We start from the raw sequence: 27,172 nt of genomic DNA on the forward strand, positions 1-27,172 counted from the left end.
AGGGAGAATCCTCTTGGATTTTTGGACAGATCAATCCAGGTTTGTCTTTTTGTTGTTTCTCCGTGGAGTCAAACCACGGAGACCTTTTCTGCCCATAGTCCAAGTTTCTGCCACTAGTCCACTAGTTCAGTGTTCAACAGTGGTAGCTGGCTCCTCCTCCAATTTTGTCAGCAACCTATCTCGCTCCCTTGTCCCTGTTGCTGAGAATATAGATATAAACCCTGTGTAATGTTGCTAGATTTCACTTGATCAGTTCGCCTCGGTGCCTCTCATTGTGTCATGTTAACTAGTGTGTGTTTTGTAATCGAGTAATGGTTTGCTCTAGGATTGTTGATGGATCTTAATTTGTTAGGCACGTGTTCTGTGATTAAGGGTTTGTTTGGTGGGCTATAGTTTAGTTGGTTATTGTCTTTATTTCATTGTGCACTTCACCCAGACTCTTTTTGTTATTTCACTAGGCCAGGGGACAGGGTCTGCAACCTGCGGCTCCGGAGCCGCATGCGGCTCTTCAGCCCCTCTGCAGTGGCTGCCTGTACAGTGCGTGTTGCGCATATTTTTCTCGAACAGTGAACTTAACGAATCAGTTTTCATATGATGAAAGTGAGTGAAAGTCACGTGAACGTTCATCAGTCATCATCGTATCAGGCCGTCATGAAATACCAGGAGCGGGTGAATGTGTGTGTGTGTTTGCGCTCCCAGATAGCTTACACACACACAGGCCCCGAGGCTCTGCCCCTCGCCCCGCGCACTTGCTCAGAGACTTACGTCCGGTGTGAACCTGGCGTCACACCATGAGATCAGAGCTCGTTCACGTGAAGCTCAGTGATTCACCGGCTGCTTCTTAACAGTGAAAACACAGAGTTTCTCTGGTCTCAGCTGCTCAGAGATCAGCGCCGCAGCTTCTTGATCAGAGCAGAAGCTGCAGGTGGTTTGTACTGAGCTTAAGTTTCTGTGTCTGCCTCCGGTCTGACCTGCTCTCACTTTTTGATTTAATATTTCGTCAACTAAAATATGCGTCACATCCTATTACGTCTACGTCCCGGCGCTCTTCCCTGCAGGTCGCTTATCTAGAGGTTCCGAACCCCGGCCTCGGTAAACTAACCAGGGACAAATCCCCAAAAAAAAATCTGGGAGGAAAATAGAGAGTTTAATTCTGCGTGTACAGTTTCATTTGCTTTCACTGCCACTGCCCCAACCCTATGTCAGCCTGTTCAGTCTGCAGGTATGAGGCGCGCTGCCTGGAGTCAGCCCAGAGGGAGAAACCCCAAATGTAGCTTAGCGTAAATTCAGTCAGGAAGACTTAACCTGAATATTGATCAGCTGATTGTGGACGTTCCTAAATGTCCAATCATGTCTGCTACGGTCTCTTTCAGCCAACCATTCAGCAACTGTCAAAAATCCCTTCTCTCTTCAGCAGTCAGCCGTCTTTCAGTGCATAACTCCTCCTCCATCCCAATTTCCTCCAGTCTTCAGCAGAATATTCATCACGTCTTCTCAACTGATAGTATGCATAATCCCACATCGTTTTGGCAGCGATCATGGATAATGATGATGGATCCCAATAGTATCAGTGAATCATGACAATGGATCGTGGATTACGGCGGCACCCAACCATGGTGGCAGCTGATCACAGACAAAAAATCGACAAGACTGCCTGACAATATACCTATTACACGTGGCATCCATTGCACTTCTATCCGTCCTCGAAGGGGGATCCCTCGCATGCGGCTCTTCCTGAGGTTTCTACATTTAGTCTTGTTTAGGGTTAAGGGCAGAGGATGTCACACTTAGCAAAGTCCAATAGGACGATGCTCATGAATATAGGCCATCCAGAACAATCGATTGACAGATGAACCACCACCAGTGTCTAGACCCCGGGGGTATTCCTGCTCGACGCTCTGCTCCAACCCCTAATCCTGCAGTTTCTTCCCCCATATATATATATATATACCGTTCAAAAGTTTGGGGTCACCCAGACAATTTCGTGTTTTCCATGAAAACTCACACTTTTATTTATCAAATGAGTTGCAAAATGATTAGAAAATATATTCAAGACATTGACAAGGTTAGAAATAATGATTTTTATTTGAAATATTAATTTTGTTTGCTTTCGTCAAAGAATGCTCCATTTGCAGCAATTACAGCAACAAATTTCAAAGAAAATTTGCCAGGGCGTATAGTTTTATATTTAAATGAGTAGAAAGGGAAATTATTATTCTGTTTTGGCCGAATATGTGCTTTCTCACAAGGTTAGATATCCCTTGTCTTCCTCTGAAAATCAAAGTAGCCCAAATAAAACACCTGCTAAAGAAGAGAGTGTTTCTTTTGCAACAAAACTGGACATGTGATCGTTATCTGTATATTGTTAAAGCGCAAAGCACTGCATTGCCAACTCAAAGTGTATTGAATGAGCAAAAACCAAAAGACATTGGATTAATTAAATCTAGTCTTTGTGGAGAGACTCCAGAGCAGACTAAATGGTTTAGTGTCATTGATCCGCACATCAGGTGATCAAAGGCCCTGTGAAAATTTTACGTGATACTAGATGGTCTTAGTCTGTAATTCTATCTTAAGTTTTTCAGTTTTTTCGAGCAGTCTACATGTGGCTACAGTACTCAGTGGTATTGAAATGGGTTACGTCCTGCGACCACAGCATTTTTGGGGTGTTCCCTGTTGCCTTATGCCCAGCCTAGCCCATCAGTGGGATTGCCACTGACAAACGATGTTGGTGGAGGACAAGTAACTCCTGCCCTCAAAGTGTTAAGCAGTACGTTTACACTGCACAGCCTATATTCCCTTGATGCATAGTTAAGCGCACCCGTGGTAGAAATTTATCGGACAGAGTATTTATGACAGATTTGGCAGATGATATCAAAACAGGACATATCATCTTCGGACTGGCTTCAGCTGCCAGCTGCGGCTCATTAAAAAGACCTACCAACATGCTTAGCTGTGGTGGTGAGTAGTAAGCAGCGCACATAGGAATCACCAAGCTACTTTGTAGATAATGATGTTCTGATGCGCACATGGTCATCCCTGATAGCTGAAAAATCTGACTGGAGGGTAATTCGCTAAATTGTTGTGCCTTCCATTTATTGTCAGCATGTGTTGACTCTAGCTCATTAAAGCCAGTGGGCTGGCCATTTAGGGGTAACCAAAACATACAAGCTCATTCTAAAACACTTTTTCTGGCCAGGCTTAAAGTCTGATGTCAGTAACTATAGCCCTACCTGCCACATGTGCGAGTTAGCAGGAAAAAACGAATCAAATTCGCAAAAGTTTTCAGTCTTAATTGTTCAAACAGGTCCTTAAATCCTTAGACATCCAACACAGCGTTTGGAGTGCCTACCTCCCGGAGTCACAGGAACCCTTGGAATGGTGGCAACAAACTTTAAAATCCATGATTTGTAAATTTGTTTAAAAAATGGGAAAAAGCTGGGATGAGGGTATTCCGTTTCGGATTTTTACAGCGGGAGGCAGAGCAGGAATCATTACGATTCAGTCTAGCAGAAAGCCCAGTTTGACCGTTCCCTGGTAGCTCGCCACATCAATGTAGATGATAAGGTCTTGGTGTTGTTACCAGTCCCTGCCTCGTCTCTGTCTGCACGTTTTTCTTGGCCATACAATATCAAAAGCTGAGTGACATAGACTATGTAGTTATTGCTCCTGATTTGAAGATATAAACTCTTGTCTTTCACATCAATATGCTGACACTATATTTCTCGCGTGACAGCGACCCAAAAGTCCCACGATGAAAGGCGATCCACCGCTTGCTCGGTTCTCAGTGTAGAGGAAGGTGATTAGCTGTCAGTGTTGGGGAGTAACGGAATACATGTAACGGCGTTACGTATTTAGAATACAAATTATGAGTAACTGTATTCCGTTACAGTTACAAATTAAATAGATGGTATTCAGAATACAGTTACATTGTTGAAATCAGTGGATTACATGACGGTACTTCTCGAGTTTATTCACTCTCTCGTAAATCCACCGGCGGCAAAGCCCCCAGGAAGCAGCTGGAGACCAGGGCTGCAGTAAGAGCGCCCGGGCCCCCGGCGGCGTGAAGGAGCCTCACCGCTACCGGCCCGGGACCGTTACAGGCCCGGGACCGAGGCTCTGAGAGAGTTCCGTCGCTACCAGAAATCTACGGAGCTGCTGATCCGCAAGCTGCCCTTCCAGCACCTGGTGAGAGAAGACCGACCTGCGCTTCCAGAGCTCCGCTGTCATGGCTCTGCAGGAGACCAGCGAGGCACGCCGGGTTCACACCGGACGCTGAAGCGCCGGGCAGCGCTGATAATATCACCCGTTGACCCAGTAGTATAAAAGCATATGGTCACTTGTTGCTCCAACATTAACTGCAACAGCGTCCCAATTTAATTTCATCCATCTTCAAGAGCTTCTCCGCTGTTTGCTCGTTCAATGTCGGGTGTCGAGGGTAAATTACGTATTCTCCGCCCCCCCCCCTCTCTTTTTATCTTTATGACTGCTTGTGTGTCTGTAGTGGATGGGCAGAGGGGGGCATTTAATAATGTGATCGGTAAAATTGGTAAAATTAAAACTCCAGGACAACAGAAGGGGAATACAAACTATGGGATGCATACTTTATCATTTATATCATATAATATGTCATCAATATCGTTTAAACTGCTGCTGCTCCACTGACTATAACAACGCCGCAATCATACACTTAAAAAATGCAATACAAACCGGAAGTATTCCAAGTATTCAGAATACGTTACTCAGATTAGTTAATGTAATGGAATACGTTACAGATTACATTTTTGGGCATGTATTCTGTATTCTGTAACGGAATACGTTTTGAAAGTATCCTTCCCAACACTGTTAGCTGTGCATCCACAAATCAGCGATTTTAACTTATCTCTGGTCGTTTACATTAAATTAAAATGATTAAAACCCACTTGTATTTTAAGCACGTATATATAATCACAACCAGCAGCTCATGCGCTGGGCTCAAGAGATTAACCTTGTGATAAAACCCTAGACCGATGCCCTGTGTATGGTGCAGTTATTCTATGTTGTTACCCTTACCCCTAGAAGCATTTTGGGTTGTAACACCAAAGCATCTGAGAAGCAGCTTGTAGAAGTATTTGTATTTTTACACCACTCAGGGCCGGTCTTTCCTACTAGCGACATAGGCGGTTGCCTAGGGCGCCACTCAGAGGGGGGCACCAAAAACTGCGGCCAGCAAAAAAAAAAAAAAAAATATATATATATATATATATAAAAAAATTTTTTTTTGCGCGTGTCTTAATTGCTGCTGCATTCATCCTGTATTCTACGGGTTAGTAGTGGGTGAGAGTCACCTACGTTAGCTCCTAAAGCTTCGCTTGATCACCATGAGTGTCATTGAGACATATTGATATCGTTTTGATTGTCAACTTAGACTGGAAAAAACTTAGAAACTCCGCTGTGCATTGGGACACTCGCGCCAATAGGTGGGCGGGGCTACATTCACCTGTATAGGTGTTTATTTTACCTGCGCGTCGTCTTGCAGGCGGGTCGAGATAGTATTTTGTTTACTTTAGACAGGGTGTAGTTCAGCTCCGACACAAACAGACTCTGTAATTAAGTCATGTGTTGTTATTGTGCCTTATAAAGACCAGCTATAAGCCAATGTTCAATAGGTCTATATTGTAAATGTTTATATTTCTTTATGAGTGATAATGTTTGAAGTAAAGAGACACCATAATAATTGAATGTATGTATTATGCACTTTAAAATGCAGTTACACTCAGAGAAATGCTTGTACTTGAAATTGTGTTTAATTTGAATAAAATGCATTCTGGATGAGGAACTGAAGGCTCCATGTCGTTATTGCTGCTCCATTCATGCTGTATTCTACAGATATACTTTGTTGCTGTGGTATTAACATTAGGGTAAAATGAGCCAAAAATCGAAAAACTGTGTTGTCAGAACATGTTAGCACATTGAGGCTTATGTTAGAGTGTGTGTGTCCAAGCAACTTCTACGAAGAAAGAAATCATTTTATAAGTTTTTGTGGAAAATCGTTTAGAAAAAATATTTTATATTATTTTTATATATTTTATTTTAGCTTGCCTAGAGCGCCAAATGTGCTAGGGCAGGCCCTGACACCACTGACAGTAAAGTAACAAACATATGTATGGCTGTTTCTCAACTTTGTACCATGCAATCTGTTGGCTCACCTGCCTTCCACCAAAGTGAGGCAGTGGAGGAGGCATCAGAGACAAACACAGCAACGTTAAGTGTTCATCCTCATCTGACTTGTGCAGAGGGGAGGTCAAATTTCAAATTACATTTTTAGAAAAAAACTGTTCTTAAATTGAACTTAAAAATGATTTAGTGATTTGACTTTTCTCTGATTTCTTACAGGTACAAGAATATAGGATTGTTTCAGACCTTTCGAAGGAATGATCTGAAATTAGTTTACTGTTATTCAAGTAGAAAAGATTTTCATTAATGCATTGTATATTTCATTAGATTATATTTATTTATAATTAATTCAGACTTGACCTTTGCAGTTCAGCCAGAGTTTGTCTTTCACACATGCACAACACAGCTGGGGTTCTCTGCACAGACGCGTTCACAACAGCAACAAATCCTCCTCATTATGAAGGCGAGAGGTGAAGCAGCCGGATGCAGCAGGCAGACACAAGAAGTGATGGATAGACAACTACAAATATGAGTTGATCTTTTTGACAACACACAGAAACAGGTTTCAGTTATTATAACCACGACCCCTTTTAACCCTTAGTCTGTTTTATTTTTTGTGTGTAAGTTGCGTGTAAGAAGTGTCATCAACCCCCTCATAGCAGGAGGCCAAGCAGAGAAAGTCTGCAAAGACTGCAACGTGTCTCACTTGGACATTTGCAGAGTTCAGTGCATGTGTGAAAGCAGCTTTATTCAGCTTGTAAACAGCCAATCTGACATTATCCTGTCAGGCAGGCATAAACTCTACTGTATACTATTTATATTGTCCCCTTTTCATATTTGCATATTCTAATTGAACCTCAATTGTTAATAAGTTATTGTCAACACAAAACACGATGGAAATTATTAGCTTTTATCTACTAGGAAATAGTTATCAATGCAGTCCTTTGCGTCTCTACGTGTGTGTGGAGGCAAAGAGAAAAAACACTTCCTTATCACACAGTCTCACTTCCTATTTCAATATGAAACAATATGTATTACAAACACACACATGGCAATGCACATCGCACGCAAACACACATACACACGCACGCACATGCAGACATACACATACACACAATGAAGGAGAGCAATTGTAGTTTGCTGTTTAATTTTGGTATTTTAAATGTAAAGAAAGGAAAATCCAGTGTTCTGACTTCTGAGCTTTGCTAAGTGGCTCAGAAGAGACTGATCTCACTGACGAGCTCTGTGATTGGTCAAAGCACAGCAGGTATGTAGGACTGAATCAATGAAAGAACCTTTTCGCAGAAGAAAGTCAGCTCACACATGCACCCACAAAATGAATATGCATGAGAGGCATGGAGTTGGTGTGTGTATATTTGTGTGAACTGGCACAGTGGCAGTTGAATAAAATAGAACAATAAAAAAACAAATAGATGAGTGTTGCTGCATGAGTTTTTTAGCGTGTTTCCAGGTTGCCTGGGTTTTTCCCCGGATTGTTTAGCCAAACTGGAGACTATGTTACAGATTTACTGTTATTCGGTCTTGCTTGTGTTTGTGTGGGTGAGACTCACCAACTACCATGATGTTGAACTCGAAACCAGCCTTCATAGTCTTGCGCCTCATCTGGTCCAGTACTGCCTCAATGCCCACGTATCCAAACAGGTCAGTGCCTCGGATGAAGCTAATCTGCTGGCCAGGCAATGACTGGCAGAGCTCCCCATCAAACTCTATTTCCAGCTCCATTTCTTTCTTCATCTCTCCCTCCTTCATTCCCTTCTCCTTCCCCTTCTCCTCCATCACTGGGCAAACCTTCAAACAGTTCTCCTGTTTTTCTGTCATGGAATTCTGGGTAGTCATGCTGGCGGGTTGTTCATCATTCTTGTCCTCATCTTTTTGCTCTTGTCCCATGATGCCTCCCTCTTCCTCCTCTCTCTCCTCCATTGGAGTTGGCGGGGGTGTATCCAGCTTTTCAGCAGTGTCTGTGGGTAAAAAAGAGATTTCTCAGTAGTTTTCAATGATTTGGCTTTGTGGAGGGTCATGTCTGTATGTGCCACTATTTGTAACACACTGAAAATCTAGCTTTCATTTGTTTTAAATATTCACTTTTTAACTGTCTGCACTCATTAAACCCATCCTGCTCACTAAGCAGGTTATCATTTTGTTGCTGGTAGAGTGAGGTTGTCAGGTTTGGTATACCATTGTGTTTGTGTAGCATCAAATCTGGGCACCTGGATTAACTGCTGTCTGTTAGGACATGCAGAGATGAGACTGAATAGCTCAAAAAAATCTTTGGTTGGAAAGAATGTAAATAGTTAATACCAACATATATTAGGGTTGGGTAAAAGTAGTAGTAATAATAATAATAACAATAATAATAATAATAAACATTACTTTAACTGTTTTAACAAGAAATGCAGCTTTAAGTGCTTTATATACAATATAGATGAAAATAAACCATGTTCAAAATTTATTGAAAACAAAATAAGAACATGGTGAAATGATATTGAAAAGAAAAGGACATAAAAAAGAATTAAATAAATGTATAAATAAAATGTAATAGAAAAAATGCATTTAAAAGATAAAATTATAAAAAAAAAAAAGAGATAATAGTGCAGGAGTCCCGGCAAGTACAAGATCTAGTAAAGTGCTGAAGTAAAGGGGACATTTTTAGGTTTTCTAATAAATAAGTTTACTGAACTAGCTTCTCTTAACCCTGGCAGATGTCTGTTCAACAACTTTGGAGTGTATTTACAAAAGCTGCATCGCCGCTTTTCTTTCGGCTGTAGTTAGGGACCTCTAACAGATTTGCTGCAGATTATCTCAGCGTTCCAGAGGGGACATATTTAACTAGAGAATCAGCTATGTAACTCAGTCGAAGCCCATTCAGAGCCTCAATTCAGTGTATTATAGGCAACCAGTGCAAATGTGTCCTCCCCATTTTTCTCCCATTTTACCTCAACTGGTCAAGGCAGAGTGCCGACCAAATTGAGTCTGGTCCCCCTCTGCAATGTTCAGGCGAGAGGTGAGGCAGCAGACAGAGAAAGGCACAAACATTCTTTGCAGAGACTGCAGTGTCTCACTTGGATATTTGTGTTCACGCATTTGAGTTTGATTGCTTGCATTACCTCATGCCATTTTGCTGTATTAAGACACTGTTTTTTAGTATCAATTATTGTAGTGGGTTAGGTTACATGTATTATGTGATTTTGATTGTTTGCACAATTCATATATGTATATTTAAATCACATATAATTTAAACTGCTAACTGTTATTATTAACTGTTTTTCAAGAAAAGTATGGCTTCACAGGTCAATATCACTAGATCACTGACATAATACAAAGTTAGAATCAGAAAAAATTAACACGGTGTGTTATTAGTGGATGTGAAAAAAACTAACTTATAAAATCATGCACAGGTGACTGAGAAATATATGGGTTTCACAAAGCCAAAGAGAAACAAGAATCTTCACACACAACATACAATTGTTTTAAGACTTAGCTGGACTATATGTAACACAAGTCTATCCCTTCCCTTATCTGCAGGGGTTTGTATGTGTAGTCTGGTCTGTGCTGTAAGAGGATTGAATGGTGCTGACAATCCCAATGAAGACGAAAAGCTGTGTGTATGTGTGTGTGTGTGTTTTTGTGTGTGTGTGTGTTTGTACAATTCGTTTAAAACAGTCATCTGAAACCAGCATGACTGAGACTTGTATGTATGGATTTGAGAGGAGGTGCACATGCACACTCACAGACACAAAGCCACACACACACACAGACACGCACACACACACACACACACACACACACACAAACACATACACACACACACACACACACACAGAGGCTGATGGTAAGTGTTAGTCCACATAATTTGATCAGCTATAAATATACTCTGTTTATCCATTGGATCCGAACTAATCCTCCTCATGAGTCAGGACAGTGAAGGGCAGAGTTGGTGACAGAGACAAGTCTCTTTCATTAATGAATAAGGAAGTGTTTTTCTGTAAAATATTAAGTGAATAAAACACAAGGGAAAGTATTTGTTGAATAAGTAAGTAGGTTTAACATCCTCAGATGCTTCAGTGCCATTAAACAACTACCTTGTAGATAAATTGCAAATGTTAAAGGAGGACTCCATGTCAATTTCACATAAAGATACATTTCTTTTACATTCTCACTACGCCAATGAAATACAGATTATATTCTCTGTGGCTCAAGAGAACCTTAAAAAGTCTTGGCTATCGACTAACAGCCTACAAACTGGAGACCTCAAACTGGTTCCATTTTGGGAAATTTGGGATCCAGTATTTTGTAAGCTTGACTACAAAGGATTCAAAGAAAGCCTGATAGATTATCAATGTGTCACATGTGAGTGCCCATTAACCTCGACATTTACCACACACTTGATGAACTGGAAAAAAACCCTGGCCTTGTTCAGGTCTGAGTATGTCAGTCACACCTGCACGAGAGTCCATCTCGACAACATCACTTCTGTATTTCACTCTCCCTCCAACTGGTCCTGCTCCTGCTCACTGTCAAATGAACAGGTTATCATCATATTACTCATCAGATTTTTTGTTTTCAGGTCTGACTGTTCCCTATAATGCGTGCTGAAGAGACACTGCAACACTTTTGGGTGGAAGTCTACAGATGTACATTATCCAAATGGGGATAGTTATGCAAACATTTAGCAAGTTTTCTTTCAGAGTATTTAAAAGTTGGACTAACTTGTGACAATAAAAGTATGATAAACGAAAAAGTTGAATGATTAGATAAAAGTTCTAATCCTATATATTTTCTAAACCTTTCACAAGCAAGTACTGCTTATCGCTTTTCTGAGTATGTGAGATTGGTGGATTGTGAGATATGACAAATTGTTGGTGATGTGTGGAGTTCCAAGGGCTAGAGCAGTACACCAAAGAGAGAGTGCAGTTTGGAGATGGAGTGATGACTTGATGACAGACAATAGCCAAGTGCTGAGCTGACTGAAATTCACACTGAATAATTTAAATGATAAAGTATGAAGCATTGATCTATGCAATTATTGAGCAGCATGGCTTCTGCTGCGTTCACCTGCTAGCTTGCAGACAGAAAGTGGTGGTCTCTGCAGCATCTCATAAATCTGTAGATCTGAGGGGCTGTTATGCTAGGAACACAATTAAGATACTCTGCTGTGAGAACAGAGTAGTTTTCTGCTGCAGCCACTGCAAAAATGTGGTACTTCTTGATAACAAAATGCTGTGTCATTTTAATAACATTGTACATACTTTTGGTACAGTTCTGTGCGTCTGTTTCTTTAGAGTTCGAATGAAGAATTGTTGGCTCCTACTCGTTCATCACTCAGCTTAACTCAACTTTCTCCTGTATTATGCATTATAATGGGTGCTTTTTAAATTTCCATGGCACAGTCAATGCTAGGTTTTCTGACAAAAACTCCAGAGGATGTCTGCAGAATTGTGTGTGGACTTTCTCCTGAGTTTGCCCTTCACACATGAACAACACAGCAGGAGATTGTCTCCGTACAGACACGTTCATGACAACCAAAGATCTGAAAAGAGAGTGCAGGCGAATGAAGACACAACAAACAGAGGCAGGATGTAACATAAAATCCATTGCTGAGACCACGTGTCTTTGTTTACAGCACATCGGCATTTGCAGTGAATCCTGCAGAGGATCTCCTCTCTGATGTGTTCTCACATGTGCTCCTGCGGACTAACCGGACAAGTTTCTTCAAGGGGACAAACCAGATAAAGTCCCACTCTTAATGAATGAAAGATCAATATTTTGATGTTACATAATCAGGTCATGTGGGACTGTGATAAAGACTGGTATATTTAAAAATCTGCATACATGCAGTACAGTCCATCAACATAGGTATTTTCCAATCAGAGCTGTGGACAAATTGTGTTTGACTTTGACAGCTCCGCTCTCCTAATTTGTTGCACCTGTTTGGATGGGATGACCTCCCACTGAAAAGAGGCTCTACAGCTGTGTACGGTCTAAAACAAATAATGAGTATTTTGAACTTAACAGCAGATATACCTGTTAAAATTATTATTAAGCTGTGAATAGCTCAAATTTGGGCTATTTAATAAATGAGAAGAAAAATTAATGAAAATGTTCTTGATTATCATAAAGATACTACAGCACAAAGTTTGTATATGAGTTTAAAAACCTAAAAAAAAAAGCATAACTGGAGTCTTGGGATACACAGTCTACTTTAGTTTCAAGAAAACTACAAAGATCTTCCTGATGTAAGAAACAAGCTGAGGCCTAATAACCCCCCAACCCCCATTCTGACCGCCGAAGTGGACCAGTCCTGTCAGCCTTCATTGTTTGCACAGAAGACTGAGCGTACCCCACTGATATCCATGGAGCATGAGAGAAACAAAAGTATCCTACCTCCTCTCATTCACAAAGGCAGTTGCGTGACTCCCTGACAGGCAGCGAAGGGTTCTCAAAGCCGACCGGGACAGAAACTCTGCTTACCAAACTACTTTTTCTGCTCAGTGTGTCTGCAGTGATGGTGCTGCACTCTCTCTTTCCCTCTCGGACCGCATCTGACCCTCACCCTCTCTCTCTGGTCTTCCCTGATGTTAGGAGGAGTGGAAAAAGGTTGAGAGACACCAAGAGAGAGGGAGAGGGGTTGAAAGGGAGAGAGAGAGATGGTGCGGTAGAGTGAAAGGGGGGTGTTTGGCTGCTAAAAGCAGGTCCAGGAACTATTCACATGCAAATGGCCCAAGCAGCTTCCACTAATCCCTGAGAGGAGAAGGAGATTTCTGTAGTCAACATGCAACTGACTGCAGTTCAAAGTAAGCCTTTTTTTTTTTTTTTTTTTAACACAAACTATCATGTAATACTTTGACATTACTATTTGTCAAAAACTAGGGTGATATAATGAAGCGTTATACTAACTGCAACTACAGTAACATGTAAAATCATTGATAAAAAGGTCTAAATTTTACTTAATTTTTTAGTTTAAGCAAAATGTCTATATTTTTATTGACAAAAAAATTTGGATACTAAATCACTTTTTTTAACAATCACATGTTCTTCTTCAATAGGATGGGTTGCAGATTTCTCCTCCTTCTGGTGATTCTGCACAGCATCACAACATCAAAGTCAGCCTATTGCTGTGCTGATAATGACTTGAGATTTCTTCAGACATGACTCTCTCCAGAGCTTTACTTTCACACATGAAAATCACAGTGGGATATTCTCTGCTCAGACCCGACAGCAACAAATCCTCTGGTGAACTCAGGTGAGGGGTGGTTCCAACAGCCAGAGGCAGCAAGTAATGCATTGAGGTCACATGTTTCTGTTTGCAGCACATCAAAACCAGCATCGGCTCTTACGACAAGCTCTCTGCCAAGATGTTTGCAATAATCATCCAGGACTGGTAAATTGGGCTTGAACTAGTCCTGACTGTGGCTGTCTAGGTACTTTGTTTGGTTTAGCACTGTTCTAAATGTTGTATTTAGAGATTTGTTTACATTTTTAGTTTAACATCAGCTGAGACTGCCTTCCAGCCCTCTTACGGCCTGCAATGATAAGTGGATGCAGCTAATGAGTGGAAATTAAAAACCAAATTAATCCACCCATATTACAATTAATATTTTTTCTTGTCATTTCATTGAAAAATTCTACTGATATGTTTAGACAACGTTTTTTTACAAACACTTTAAACACTGGAATAGAAAGCAAACAAGAGAGAAATTATTCAAAAATACCAGAAAATCTTTTCCACGTGTATACTAGATGAACCAGTTTGTCTCTGTGAGTTGAAGCATCATATCTGATGTCTTATAAGTCTAGATAACTATATAACAATATATTAACCTGTACTATTACTCTCCAGATAAATGTTTCCACATCATCCACCCAAATTCAAAATGTCCCCCTAGCAGCCTAATTTACAGTAAATAGATTCATGTTACATATAATTTAATCTCTTCCCTACAAAACACTGACAGCATATGATTTCTCATGTGTTACGAGGATAGGTTTTCTTTTTCAACATAACAATGGATGAATATGGCGTGCATACCTACATCATCATCTTGTTTAATAGTAATGTAACTCCTGATAATCAAACAGGAGTGTCACAACCACACACTGAGAAGTGTAATGGAAAACGGACAACACTCCCCTAACACTCTCTGCAGACATGTTGGATGTTAAACATAAAATGTGAAGCTAGAAACCTTAAAAAAGTAATACACCAAAGAAGTTCCAATCATTAAACCAGCATAAATACAGTAAAATCGTAATTCACGTCGGCAGCAACGACTCCCGGCTTCGTATGTCGGAGGTCACTATAGTTAATGTTGAGTCGGTGTGTGCATTTGCAAAAACGATGTCTGACACAGTCATTTTCTCTGGCCCTCTCCCTTACACAACAGGTGATGACATATTTAGCCGCATGTGTCTTTTAACCACTGGCTGTCGAGGTGGTGTCCTGTAAATGGTGTGGGCTTTGTAGATAATTGGCAAACTTTTTGGAGGAAACCTGGTCTTGTTAGGAGAGACGGCGTCCAACCCACTTGGGATGGAGCTGCTCTCTTATCTAGGTATATTATCAATCAATCAATCAATCAAGTTTTATTTGTATAGCCCACATTCACAAATCACAATTCGTCTCATAGGGCTTTAACATTGTGTGACATCCTCTGTCCTTAACCCTCAACAAGAGTAAGGAAAAACTACTAAAAACCTTTTTAACAGGTAAAAATATGTAGAAACCTCAGAGAGAGCCACATGTGAGGGATCCCTCTCCCAGGACGGACAGAAGTGCAATAGATGTCAAGTGTTAAGAAAACATCATCAGGATTAAAGTTTGTTTCAGCATCGATAAGGGTAAACATTTTTTCAATACTATATGTGAAGCAGTCCTGCTGCAAGCATAGTCTCTGGTCAGCAGCAAGATCACGATCCAGCATCAGGATGGGATCCACTATAGTCCACAGTTATTGTCCACTGCCGCTAGTTAGAATCCATTATCAGCTGCCGCCTCGGTCGTGGTCCACCATCAGCCGATGCCAGCGCGACTAAGGATCCTCCATTACCACTACGATCAGCTGGCACGATACAGAATCCACCGAACTGGATCCACCATTGCGACCTCTGACGCGCGATCCACAATCATATCCATGGTGCGGCCACAGCTGTATATATATATATTACCCAGTCTATTACATGACAGCTGTTGGGCAAGGCCCAGTGATCTGACATAGAACAAAGAGTCGTAAAACCTTAGGCCAGGCTCGGGTAACCCCTCAGATAAAAATTCCAGCATGGAGATCTCATCTCCATGTGAGAGAAAATCACTTCCTGGGTCCACCACTGTAAGCCGCTCCCTGAGACTTGACTTCTGACCTTTCAATTGGCCGAAGGCCACACTGACCCCTGACCCCCCCTCCAAGGAGGCCGGCCTCCTCTCAGGGGTACAAGACTGCTGACCTCCCAGAAATCATTCTCTCTTTCCTCCGATGCTGACGTTCCCATCAGGCCCTTTCGGGTCTGCCCAGAGGTTCCAGCAAACTTAAGGAGGGAACTACTTTTCTCTTAACTGCTCTCTTTTCCTCCGATGCTGATGTGACAACGAGACCCCCCCCCCGGGGTCTCACCAGTTAACCCAGCAACTTAAGGAGGCACTTAACTCTTTGTCCTCTTTTGCTACTCCAACGCTGAAGTTACCACTAGGCCTCCCGAGGCTTTACCAGACGACTCAGTAAACTAATGGAGGCGATAAGACGTTTTGTTTTATTCATTTCAATTCATTTCATTCATTTATTCTTTTATCTTAGTCGACGTTTTTATTTTGAAAAGGAAATTTCCTGTTTTAACTTTGAAAGACCAAACAGGAAATTGCTCGCTGGACGATCTCAGACTGTTTCCTTTTCCACACGGACTTTACTTTTATTCTTTCTCCACACGATCTACAACGGCTACAAGCAGCCGCACGTTCCTGCGAGTGACCACGAGCTCCGCTGCTGCAGAAGAAGACGAAACCTCATCTCGCCACGGAGCACGACGGATCGGCTCCGGCCCAGCTGCGGTGCTCACGAGAGCCCGCCTGAGAGAATTCAAGCGATTCACTGAACCTCCGGGAGATTCGCGCCACGCGCATGCAACCCACGAAATCACGGTCACAGTAAGAGGCTTATGTTGTCTGGGCAGATGTTAGTTTTAATACGTAGCATATTGATTTAATACTTGAGTGTATTTTGTTGAGGGAACCTCCGTGTTCCATTGTTTTAGCCGGCCACTACTCCGAGCCGCTACTTCCGGTTTGACGTCAATGTTTGGTGTTATAGTAAATAGGGCCGCGAGAAGCGCCTCCGCCCGCACTGTTAACGTCTGTGTGAGTCTGCAGTGATTTCACCGATCAGAACCTCGGCCCACCACGTTCGCTTGAGGGCTGAGGGGTGAATCACTGTTAATCTATCTCTGGCGTGTTTTTAAGAGCTTCTTTGAACTCTCCTTACATGTTTTCTCTCTCTCTCTCCTTCTAAACCGACCTATACACACTTCTGTCACATAGTTAAATCTATGCTTAGAGAGGCTGAACACATCTGGAAACCATTCGGCCCCCAAAGCCAAGCAGAGATAAGAATTCTCTTTGTCTAAAATTTCCTTTGAGTAATTCATGTGACGACCACCAGTGTGCGCTCCGGCCACATGGTGTCATTAACATAGACTCCATCTTGAATAACGCAAGTTAACCCACCATTTTGAGTCTATTATTGCCACGCCTCCGCTCTCTCTCTCCTCCCATCCTGGCTCTAAATTCATAACGGCTCCGCCATCTTGTTTTGTAGTCAATCCGCCATTTTGAGAGTTTTTAGGCCTTGATTCCACGAATCATGATCGGCCTCCATCTTAGATGTGATGTCACTACGCGTCATCGCCACGCCCCTTCTTTTTCTCTCTCTCTCGCACACACACACACACACACACACACACACACACACACACACATTGATAGACACAGACAGATACACACACACAGAGACACATAGATGGACCAGAGGTTACATGCGTGTTCTAAATTGTGATAAGCTGCTGTTGTTATCTTTGAAATATGGGAGTTTGTTAAAATGATAAATCATTAAATAACACTAACTTTATTTCACATACACACACATAGACACACCCACACAGAGAGACACTTTGACACAGACACACACACACAGAGACAGACATACATAGGTAGACCGCAGGTTTTACATGTATTTTCTGAATTGTGATAAGTGCTGCTGCTGTGTTTATCTTTGAAATATCGGAGCTTGTTAAAATGATAAATCATTGAATAACATTATAACTTTATTTCCCCTTTTTAATAAATACTTTTGTAATTAAAGTATCTGTAGTCTGTGATTATTTGTGCATAAGTGTGTGATTGCAGCTGGATTATGATTGCCTGTGCTCGAACTTAGAAGCCTTCACTGTTTATTAAGTAATCGTTAATATTAAAATATTGACATTATTAATTTGACATTTATCATTATGAGACTGATAATTATAGCTTGACATCGTTGGTCCCTGGAAACCAGGGTGGTGCCCCCCTTTCTCAATTATTAATATAGATAGTATTATTCTTAAATTGATAATTTTATTGTTTTTGACTAATTATTTTCATTATTCTTGGTTGATAACCTTATCATTGTTAATTGATAGCTTGTACTTTCTAATTGATAATTCCTATTTTCTCATTAGTGGTTTTATTGTTATTTGATTACTGATCATCTTCAATTAATAATTTAATTATTTTTGATAGATAATTTTTATTATTTTAATAATCATATTTCATGATTATTAATAATTAGCCAACGTCAAGTCTACTCCTATTGCACAACACAACTCAGAGTTGGGACCAGGAAGTAGAGCTGCAGTGCTAAACATTTCTCTGCGCTCCCTCTGGATCAGTCACACATAGAGATTGTGTCTGTCCACCGTCCGATTAAATTATTTAAATTAAACAATTATAGAGCGAGAACTCCACACAATAATCTAATACAAATTAACACAACCTCTGAAACAACGCAGGAAACTAAGACTTTTAAATGTGGTCTTTTAAACATTAGATCCCTGTCATCGAAGGCTATTTTAGTAAATGAACTAGTCTCAGATTACAACATAGATTTATTATCCCTCACTGAGACGTGGCTGCATCCTGATGAATATGTCAGTCTAAATGAATCTACTCCCACCAGTCATATAAATTCAGTTGCTGCTATTTTTAACTCCAGTCTATCAATTAAACCTAAACTCAGCTACAACTAATTTGAATGTCTTATTCTTAGTCTTCCACGCCAATCAAGGAATCACCAACAGCCAATCATATTTGCTGTAGTTTACCATGCTCCTGGGGCTTATACTGGATTTTTAATGGAATTCCCTGAGTTTTTATCAGACCTAGTCCATAGACTGATAAAATTATTATTGTTGGTGACTTTAATATTCATGTTGACAATAATAAAGATAGCCTTAGCGTAGCATTTATTTCGATACTAGACTCAATTGGTTTCAGTCAGTGTGTACACCAACCTACTCATTGTTGTTACCACACACTTGACCTTGTATTATCATACGGTGTCGATATTGAACATTTAACAGTACTTCCGCGCAATCCAATTCTATCAGACCATAATTTAATAACCTTCGATTTTTCATTATCTGAATATATGCCACTAATAAAAAACTGATTTTCTAGATGTCTACCTGATAGTGCTGTAGCTAAATTTAAGGAAATAATTCCGATTACATTTAAACCCGTATTATCCGTCGATTAATTATCTCCGTGGTATAATTCCAATGAGACATGAGTTAAAACAAGTATCAAGAAAACTAGAAAGGAAATGGCGCTCCAGCAACAGTGTTAAAAATCTCCTAGACTGGAAGAGTAGTGTTAAAGCATATAAAAAGGCTCTCCACAAAGCAAGAGCTGCCTACTATTCAAAACAATAGAAGAGAATAAAAACAACCCCAGGTTTCTCTTCAGCACTGTAGCCAGGCTGACAGAGTCACACCTCCACCAAAACCCAGTATTCCTCGATCCCTAAATAGCAATATCTCTATGACCCTTTTTATGATAAAATTCTAACTATTAGAAATAAAATCAACCATCTCCTGCCCTCAATTGGCACTAATACCCTCCGAACAACTGAGATCTCAGAAACGGCTGAGAATCCTACCCATTATTTAGACAGCTTCTCTCTGATCACCCGTGATTGGTTTACCAAAATAATCTCAGGTTCTAAACAAACAACCTGTATCTTAGATCCCATTCCTACAAAATTACTTAAAGAAATTCTGCCCCTAATAGATAGTTCGTTACTTAACACAATCAGTCTGTCATTATCATCAGGTTATGTACCACAGTCCTTTAAAATAGCAGTAATCAAACCCCTTCTCAAAAAACCCACCCTAGACCCAGAGGTTTTAGCCAATTACAGACCAATATCTAATCTCCCCTTCTTGTCTAAAATCTTAGAAAAAGTTGTTGCCAATCAGCTGTGTGAATTTCTCCAGGAAAATAATATATATGAAGACTTTCAGTCTGGGTTTAGATCTAATCACAGCACAGAGACAGCCTTGGCAAAAGTCACTTATGACCTTCTAATAGCTTCAGATCAGGGACTTGTGTCTGTCCTCAGTTAATTAACATTAAATGAACTGCCCTAAACTGGTTTATTTTTCTGATCGCTCCCAATTCGTGCAAATTAATGATGAGTCATCTGTGCACACCAAAGTTAACCATGGTGTTCCACTGGGCTCTGTGCTCGGCCCAATTTTATTCTCATTATATATGCTTCCACTAGGAAACATTATCAAGACACACTCTGTAAATTTCCACTGCTATGCGGATGACACCCAATTATACATGTCAATAAAACCTGAACAAAATAATCAATTAACTAAACTTCGAGCATGTCTCAAGGACATAAAAACCTGGATGACCCGCAATTTTCTCTTATTAAACTCAGATAAAACAGAGGTTATAAATACTTGGCCCTAAACACCTTACATATACATTATCTAATGATACAGCTGCACTAGACGACATTGCCCTTGCTTCCAATGAAACAGTCAGTAACTTGGGAGTGATCTTAGATCCTGATTTGTCCTTTAATTCTCACTTAAAACAAATTTCTAGGACGGCCTTTTTCCACTTGCGTAATATCTCAAAAATCTGACATGTCCTTTCGGGAAAAAGATGCAGAAAAAGCTAGTCCACGTCTTTGTTACATCGAGACTGGACTATTGTAATTCATTATTATAAGGCTCCAGCAGTAAGTCGTTAAAAACTCTGCAGCTTGTCCAAAATGTTGCAGCACGTGTCCTGACAAGAACAAAGAAAAGAGAGCACATTTCTCAGGTATTAGCATCGCTACACTGGCTTCTGGTTAAATCTAGAATAGAATCTAAAATTCTCCTCCTCACCTTCAAGGCCCTTAATAATATGGCACCATTATACCTTAAAGAGCTAATAGTACCTTATCAACCCACTAGAGCACTCCGCTCCCAAAATCCAGGCTTACTTGTCGTCCCTCAAGTCTCCAGTGGAATAATCTCTCACTTACAGTTCGGGAGGCAGACACCATCTGTACGTTTAAGAGTAGGCTAAAAACCTTCCTTTTTGATAAAGCTTTTAGTTAGAGCTGGTCTGGGCTACATGGTTTTCCTAGTACTGCCATACAAACCAGTAGCCAGTCTGATTTACCTTGAGCCTCAGTGTACCCTCAAGTTCGGCCTGTATCATTGTATTATTGATTACATTTCAAAATAACCTGATGACGCTAAGGTGCAAAGGGAATTTATGACACATAACACAGGGAGCTTCTCTTTCCAGCTTCTCCTTCCTCTTCTCAAATCATTATCACATCAAAGTAATTCATATCTCATCAATACATGTTTCCGACCCTTGTTCGCCTTCCCCGGAGTGCCTTTGCCTTATCGCCCGCAGATCCAGGGCCGCAGCTGTAGCTGGATTACGATTTGTGGATCGCGTATCAGAGGTCGCAATTGTGGATCCAGTATGGCGGATTCTATATCGTGCGGGCTGATCGTAATAATAATGGCGGATCCTTTATTGCGTTGGCATCAGATAATGGTGGTGGACCACGACCTAGGTGGCAGCTGATGATGGATCGAATTGGCGTCAGTGGACAATGACTGTGGACTGTAGTGGATTGATGGTGGATCGTGATCTTGCTGGCTGCTGACCATAGACTACGATTGCAGCAGGACTGCTTGACATATAGTATTTAAGTTATCCTTCAAAATGTTTACCCTCATCAATGCCTCCAAAACCTTTATCCTGATGAGGTTTTCCTACACTTGACATCTATTGCACTTCTGTCCTGCCTGGGAGAAGGATCTTGGACATGTGGCTCTTTCTGAGGTTTCTACATATTTTTACCCTGTCAAAAGGGTTTTTAGTAGTTTTTCCTTGCTGAGGGTTAAGGACAGAGGATGTCACAACATGTTAAAGCCCTATGAGACAAATTGTGATTTGTGAATATGGGCTATACAAATAAAATTTGATTGATTGATTATAATGAATGTTAATATTAACCTCTAAAGCTTAAAAAACTAATCACAATTGCATTACCCTAATTTCTGATAAGCTTTTCATTTCTCCTAGTACTAGAGTTAAAATGTTGAAATGAAACATACTTTCTGTTCCCTAAGCTAAGTTGCATCACATTCAAAGCTGACAAACAAGCAGACTAGTTTTCACATGTTCAGCTCTGAAGTTCCAAACCTGAAACATTTTCACCACAGAACAAGTGTGTGACTAACAGAAAGCAATAATGTCAATGTTACACTAAGGACCAGGTATAAGCAGTTTAAAGGGGCTGAAAACAGGAAGGAGAGAGCCGTTTTTACCTGGTGTGGAGACCCAGCAGTCAGAAGTGACACATAAATACAACTGGGCAGGATGTCCTTTCACTGCCTGTGTGTGTGGAGAGGCGTGGCACCTTGTGTGTGCGTGTGCGTGTGTCTGTGTATCTGTGTGTGTCAAAGAATGATGCATTTCCTGGCCTTGGGGAAACTGTTTCCTGGTAAGATCCTCTGCTGGCTATATACTGTCTTAACAACAACATACCATTAGCTGACAGTGATGCTACATGCTTTTAATCTCCATAGTTGTTGTTTCCATGGTTGAAGTATTACATTTAAATCAGGGCAAAATTGGATTTAATCATAATGAAGTAATAAATGCCACTAACGCCTCAACATTTTCCTCCCCTGATCTTTTCTGATTTTATAGCAGCATCAATTTGTCAGTCGGTTTTTGGTGATCAAATTGAAATCAGACAGAACTTGACCAAATAACAGTCCAGGTGTAAATTAATGTAGAAGAAGGATAGTAACAAAATGTGGAAATTTTACACATGTTACCTTTTATTTTTGTCAAAAATGTATTTTTGCCCCAGGACAAGGATTCAAATTCTCCACTGGACTGACACTAGTAAGGTTCTAAATGGTCAGTGTGGACGGGAGAAATGGTTATAGCAAAGAAAACTGTTTCACTGTCCATTTTTTGTTTTCAAATGGGTAGCTCTGTTAGCGGCCTTATTACATTTCTTACCTCAGTATTGAGCATCTTAGGTGGCGGGATTCCTCTATCACCCACTTTATACAATTCCCAGGCACTCCACATTCCCATCCCCCTCCTTCATCCTACACTATAGAAACAGAGCAGCTCACTGAACTTTCCCTGCATGATAAGGTATCATCTGCCAAATCTTTTCAAACGATGTTTAACCAAATGCCCTTGTCAGTTTGATTGAGGATCTATACACTGATTAATTCAATTATTATTGCTATAACACACATTTGCTTTGCTGCTCTAGGTCACATCATGTATGATCATTAGTACTTAATTTAAGGTAAAAATAATGGTTCATATCATGCAAGCGCACACCTCTGGAAACATTTAATGTGAACGCTGTATTACTACTGTTTCACTTATAATAATTGCAACATAAGATAAAATGATTCCTAACATTAGTATTTTCATTTTACAACTGTGGCAAACGACTTTGCCACCACCAGTGATGTGCCAGTTTAGACTTAAAAATAACTAGTTCAAAGTTCAGTTCATAAATATGAAAATGAACTAGGACAAAGGCTGTCACAACTTTTTAAAGCCCTATGAGACAAATTGTGATTTGTGAATATGGGCTATACAAATATAATTGATTAATTGATTGATTGACTAGTTCACCTTCATAGTACATTTTTCTTTTTTTTTTTCACTTAGTTCATGGTTCCAAAAATGAACTAGTTCACGTTCATTTGTTCATTTTTTGGGGATGGTTATGAGGAAGATGACAAACCCTTGATCATGTGATGAGTTATTAATCAATGGCGTCAGATAATGAATCTGTATCTCTCTGGTCACTTTAACATTGAGTCCTGACTGTTTGAGTCAGGTCTTGTGTTGTACTCAGCCCAAAACTCATATTTCATATTATTATTCGCTGTCAGTCTGAGGAGTCTGGGAGCACGCGCACACACGCATGCACGTGTTAAATGATAAATTCAGTTCAGCGTTTACAAAAAAATATGAATGCGTTCATGCACAACACTGCAAAAGCAGCCAGAGACAGACCATTCTAGTTTCAACATCGTTATTTGGTGACTGCTGGCGTCTTGGCAGCTCAGCTCTGTTCACTCTCATGTCTTTCTCTTGCTCCCCTGCTCCAACTAGACTCAGCTGTGCCAATTATTTCTCTCCTTAGACCATCAGTGACCCACTGTCGAACCGGTCATGCTGGATGATGTGACAGGCAGGATAACGTTCACCGAAGCGTCTCCAGACTTTTACACTCCTGTCACATGTGCTCAGTGTGAATCTCATGCTCTTATCTATGAAGAAAACAGGGAGCCAGTGGCAGATCTGCCAATTCTGGTGTTCTCTGGTGAATGCCAATCGAGCTGCTAGGTGCCGGACTGTGAGCACAGGTCCCACTAGAGGATGTCAGGCCCTCATGCCATCCTAATGCAGTCTGTTTCTTTAAGTTTGGTCAGAAACATGCACACCAGCGCTTGCTGGAGGTCACTTTGTAGGGCTCTGGCAGTGCAGGTACGTCGGGGCCATACACAGTTACTGCAGACATGTCAACCTCTAGGCCTGTGGGCCGCTTCTGGCCGTGGTACAATTATATATGACCCACGTAAAATATCATATGTCTATCTTAACTGGCCCGCAATGCGACACACATAGTGAGATCAGAGCTCGTTCACATGAAGCAGCCGGTAAGTGACTTTGTTGAAGAACAGTGGAAACAGTGAAAACACTGGTCACAGCTGCTCAGTGATCAGCGCAGAAGCGGCAGTAGTTTTACCCTTTTACCGTTTATTTTAAGTGTGAACTGGCACAACACTGCATATCTGTGTGAGCAGCTTTTCTCTGTGATGAAGATGAACAAAAACCCACACAGGAGTCGTGACATGATGCACACCTTCACTCCATCATGAGGGTTTCCACAGCACTGAACTTAACCCAAACATTAATGAACTGGCAGCCAAAAAAAGATGCCAAACATCTGGCTCTGGAAGAATGTAGCCTATATGCTTTCTTTTTGCATTTTATTTAATATCCTGTCTATCCTGTTTAATAAGTATTGACCCTGTTTGGCCCTCAACGTAGTCCCAGTTTTTAATTTATGTGATGTTTGATTTAAGTATTCCCTTAATTTTTTGGAGCGGTGCATATAATTAGTAAATAAATTATAAATGTCTGTATTCTGCACAAGCTAAATTAATTAAATTTACAATTATCCTAAGAACTCTCATCATAAAATTTAAGCTGTGATTTTTTCGTGATGATTGAGTTGATTCTATGTAGACATAGAGGCTGCGTTCCGAAAGTCTAGTTGTTGCCCCCGATGGAATACGTCACACAGTCAAGGAAAAATCTGAAGGAGAAGCTGTACGTAGTTGGACAAGGAGAACCAGGTTGCGTAGAAAATCCGTCTCCACTTTCACTCTGCATTTTTTCTTTATTTTTAACATAAGCTAAACAAAAAATGCACGGTACTCTGTGCAGTAGGCTCCACTCTCACAGTTATAATAAAGTTACCTGTTAAAAACGAAATTATATGTCCTGAGTAAAGATGTTTTAAATTTTTTCAAAGGGCACATTTAATCATTACCCACTCAAAGGAAATAACAAAAAAACTGATTTAAAAGAAAATATAATACAATATAATAATGTGAGGAATATACGTGGAGACAAACTTATCTAATTGGCAAAAACAATTTTTTTCAGTTCACAAATAGGGGATTTAAATATATTATATATTTGTGTTATAGTTAAGTTATTCTAAGTTACTATGATGATATTTTGAACTGAAAATATTAGTTCAATATGTTTGTTGTTGATTGGACAGAAGTGACATGAGAAATGAGTTCTAAATCATGTCATGAGATTAAGCGGCTGTTGTGTATTTTATATTTACTGTAAGAGCCATTATGCAGTATGTGTGTGTATAGTTAAATATTTATGTTGGTTTAGAATTTCTTATATTATCCAGGTTTGTAGTTTAAGTTTTGTACAGTTGAGCACTGTTTATGTTTTTTGCAACAGTTTGATGAAGCCGTAAGGCGGTTCTTGATATCAGGTGGGTGGTGAGCCAGCGGGGCTGGTTTAGTGACGCACAAGAAGATTGGTGAGTTTAAGGAGTCTGAAGGAGTTGACTCAAACAAGTTTTGACCGTGTCATTTATGTGAAACGTGCGTGAAATGTTGAGTGACATTAACGTGAAGATGACGGGAAAGTGATGGTTAATATCAGTGCTTGAAACGAATAAAATACCTCACTTCAAGATTAACCCGCCTCCTGTATTCGTGGAACAGTGGGTTATCACGCAGGGTCGGGCCTGGTTAGTACATGGACACGAGTCAGCTGTAGGAAATACTCCTCAGACAAAATCAAGTGGCTGTCATATTGGAACGGAGTGGAACGGCCACTACATTTACGTTGTCCAGGTGCAACTACGAGGTTGTATGGCTCTTAACGTTGCTGTCGCAAAGAATTGGTGTCTGGGTTGTAATTGATGAATATGGAGGCATTTTCTCCTTTCCTTTCATAAAGTTCTGCTGCTTCCTATGCTAAAGAAGGTAAGTTGGGAAGCACTCCTTTCCTTATCCTTCAGAGAATTCGAACAGCTCTTACTATGGCAGCTGCTGAAATACTTCCAGGTCATTTCACTCAGTTAGGAAGGTTCCTAATTAAAATGGACTTTCCAAACACTGCACAACGTCAGCCTATATAGGTGGTGTGTCTGTGGTACAAGAAACGGATAAGAGGGTCACTGAAATTGTTAAAATAAGTACTCTCCATGTTATCATCTAGTAAGGTGAATTTCCAGACAGAACGGTATTGGGGGATCTTTTGGCCTGAGTTTGGGTGAGATGAGAGGTCACAGGGCGGCTGTGGCTGAGAGGTAGAGTGGTCGTCCTCCAACCTAAATTTCGGTAGTTCGATCCCCAGTCTTTCCCATCTGCATGCCGAAGTGTCCTTGGGCAAGATGCTGAACCCTGATTTGGCCCTCATAGAACAACAAAAGTGCTGCTAATAGATGCACTGTCTGAATGTGTATGTGAATGGGTGAATGTAAAACTGTACTGTAAAGTACTTTGAGTGGTCATCAAGACTAGAAAAGCGCTATATAAATACAAAACCATTTACCAAAACCATTTACATAAGCTGCTTTCAGATAAATTGGATTTCCAACAATTTAGAGTTCCGCAAACGCAGATCAGCAGGAGGATAACAGCAGACATTTAGGCTTTAACGAACAGTTGCCAAAGTGCTTGCTCATTGTGAAAACTATTGGGTGTCTGTATAATTTTGTAAAGCGCCGTGAAATAATGTCTGTTATGATTTCGAGCTATATTAATAATATTGAATTAAATTAATTTGCTCTCCCAGTTTTGTCCTTAATTTTTGATTTTAGACTATTCAGTATTGTTTTTTTAATTAGACATTTTATTTAGG

General features: G+C 40.5%; 1 protein-coding gene across 2 annotated transcripts in view; it reads right to left on the reverse strand.

The window, feature by feature from the left end:
* Nucleotides 1-27,172, reverse strand: part of septin12 (septin 12) — a 45,774-nt gene that overhangs the window by 11,720 nt on the left and 6,882 nt on the right. Inside the window, exons 1-2 of one of the 2 annotated variants that reach the window (XM_061089764.1) lie at nt 22,048-22,104; nt 7,725-8,132 (exon numbers count right to left, since the gene is read on the reverse strand). In XM_061089764.1, coding sequence (XP_060945747.1) covers nt 7,725-8,094 — 370 coding nt within the window. In that variant the 5' untranslated portion in view covers nt 8,095-8,132; nt 22,048-22,104. Of the gene's footprint in view, nt 1-7,724; nt 8,133-22,047; nt 22,105-27,172 lie in introns of those variants that run through there. The other variant, XM_061089763.1, reaches the window with a different exon arrangement.

This window comes from Limanda limanda, chromosome 17 (genome assembly GCF_963576545.1).
Source record: "Limanda limanda chromosome 17, fLimLim1.1, whole genome shotgun sequence".
In the NCBI taxonomy this organism is placed as follows: domain Eukaryota; kingdom Metazoa; phylum Chordata; class Actinopteri; order Pleuronectiformes; family Pleuronectidae; genus Limanda; species Limanda limanda.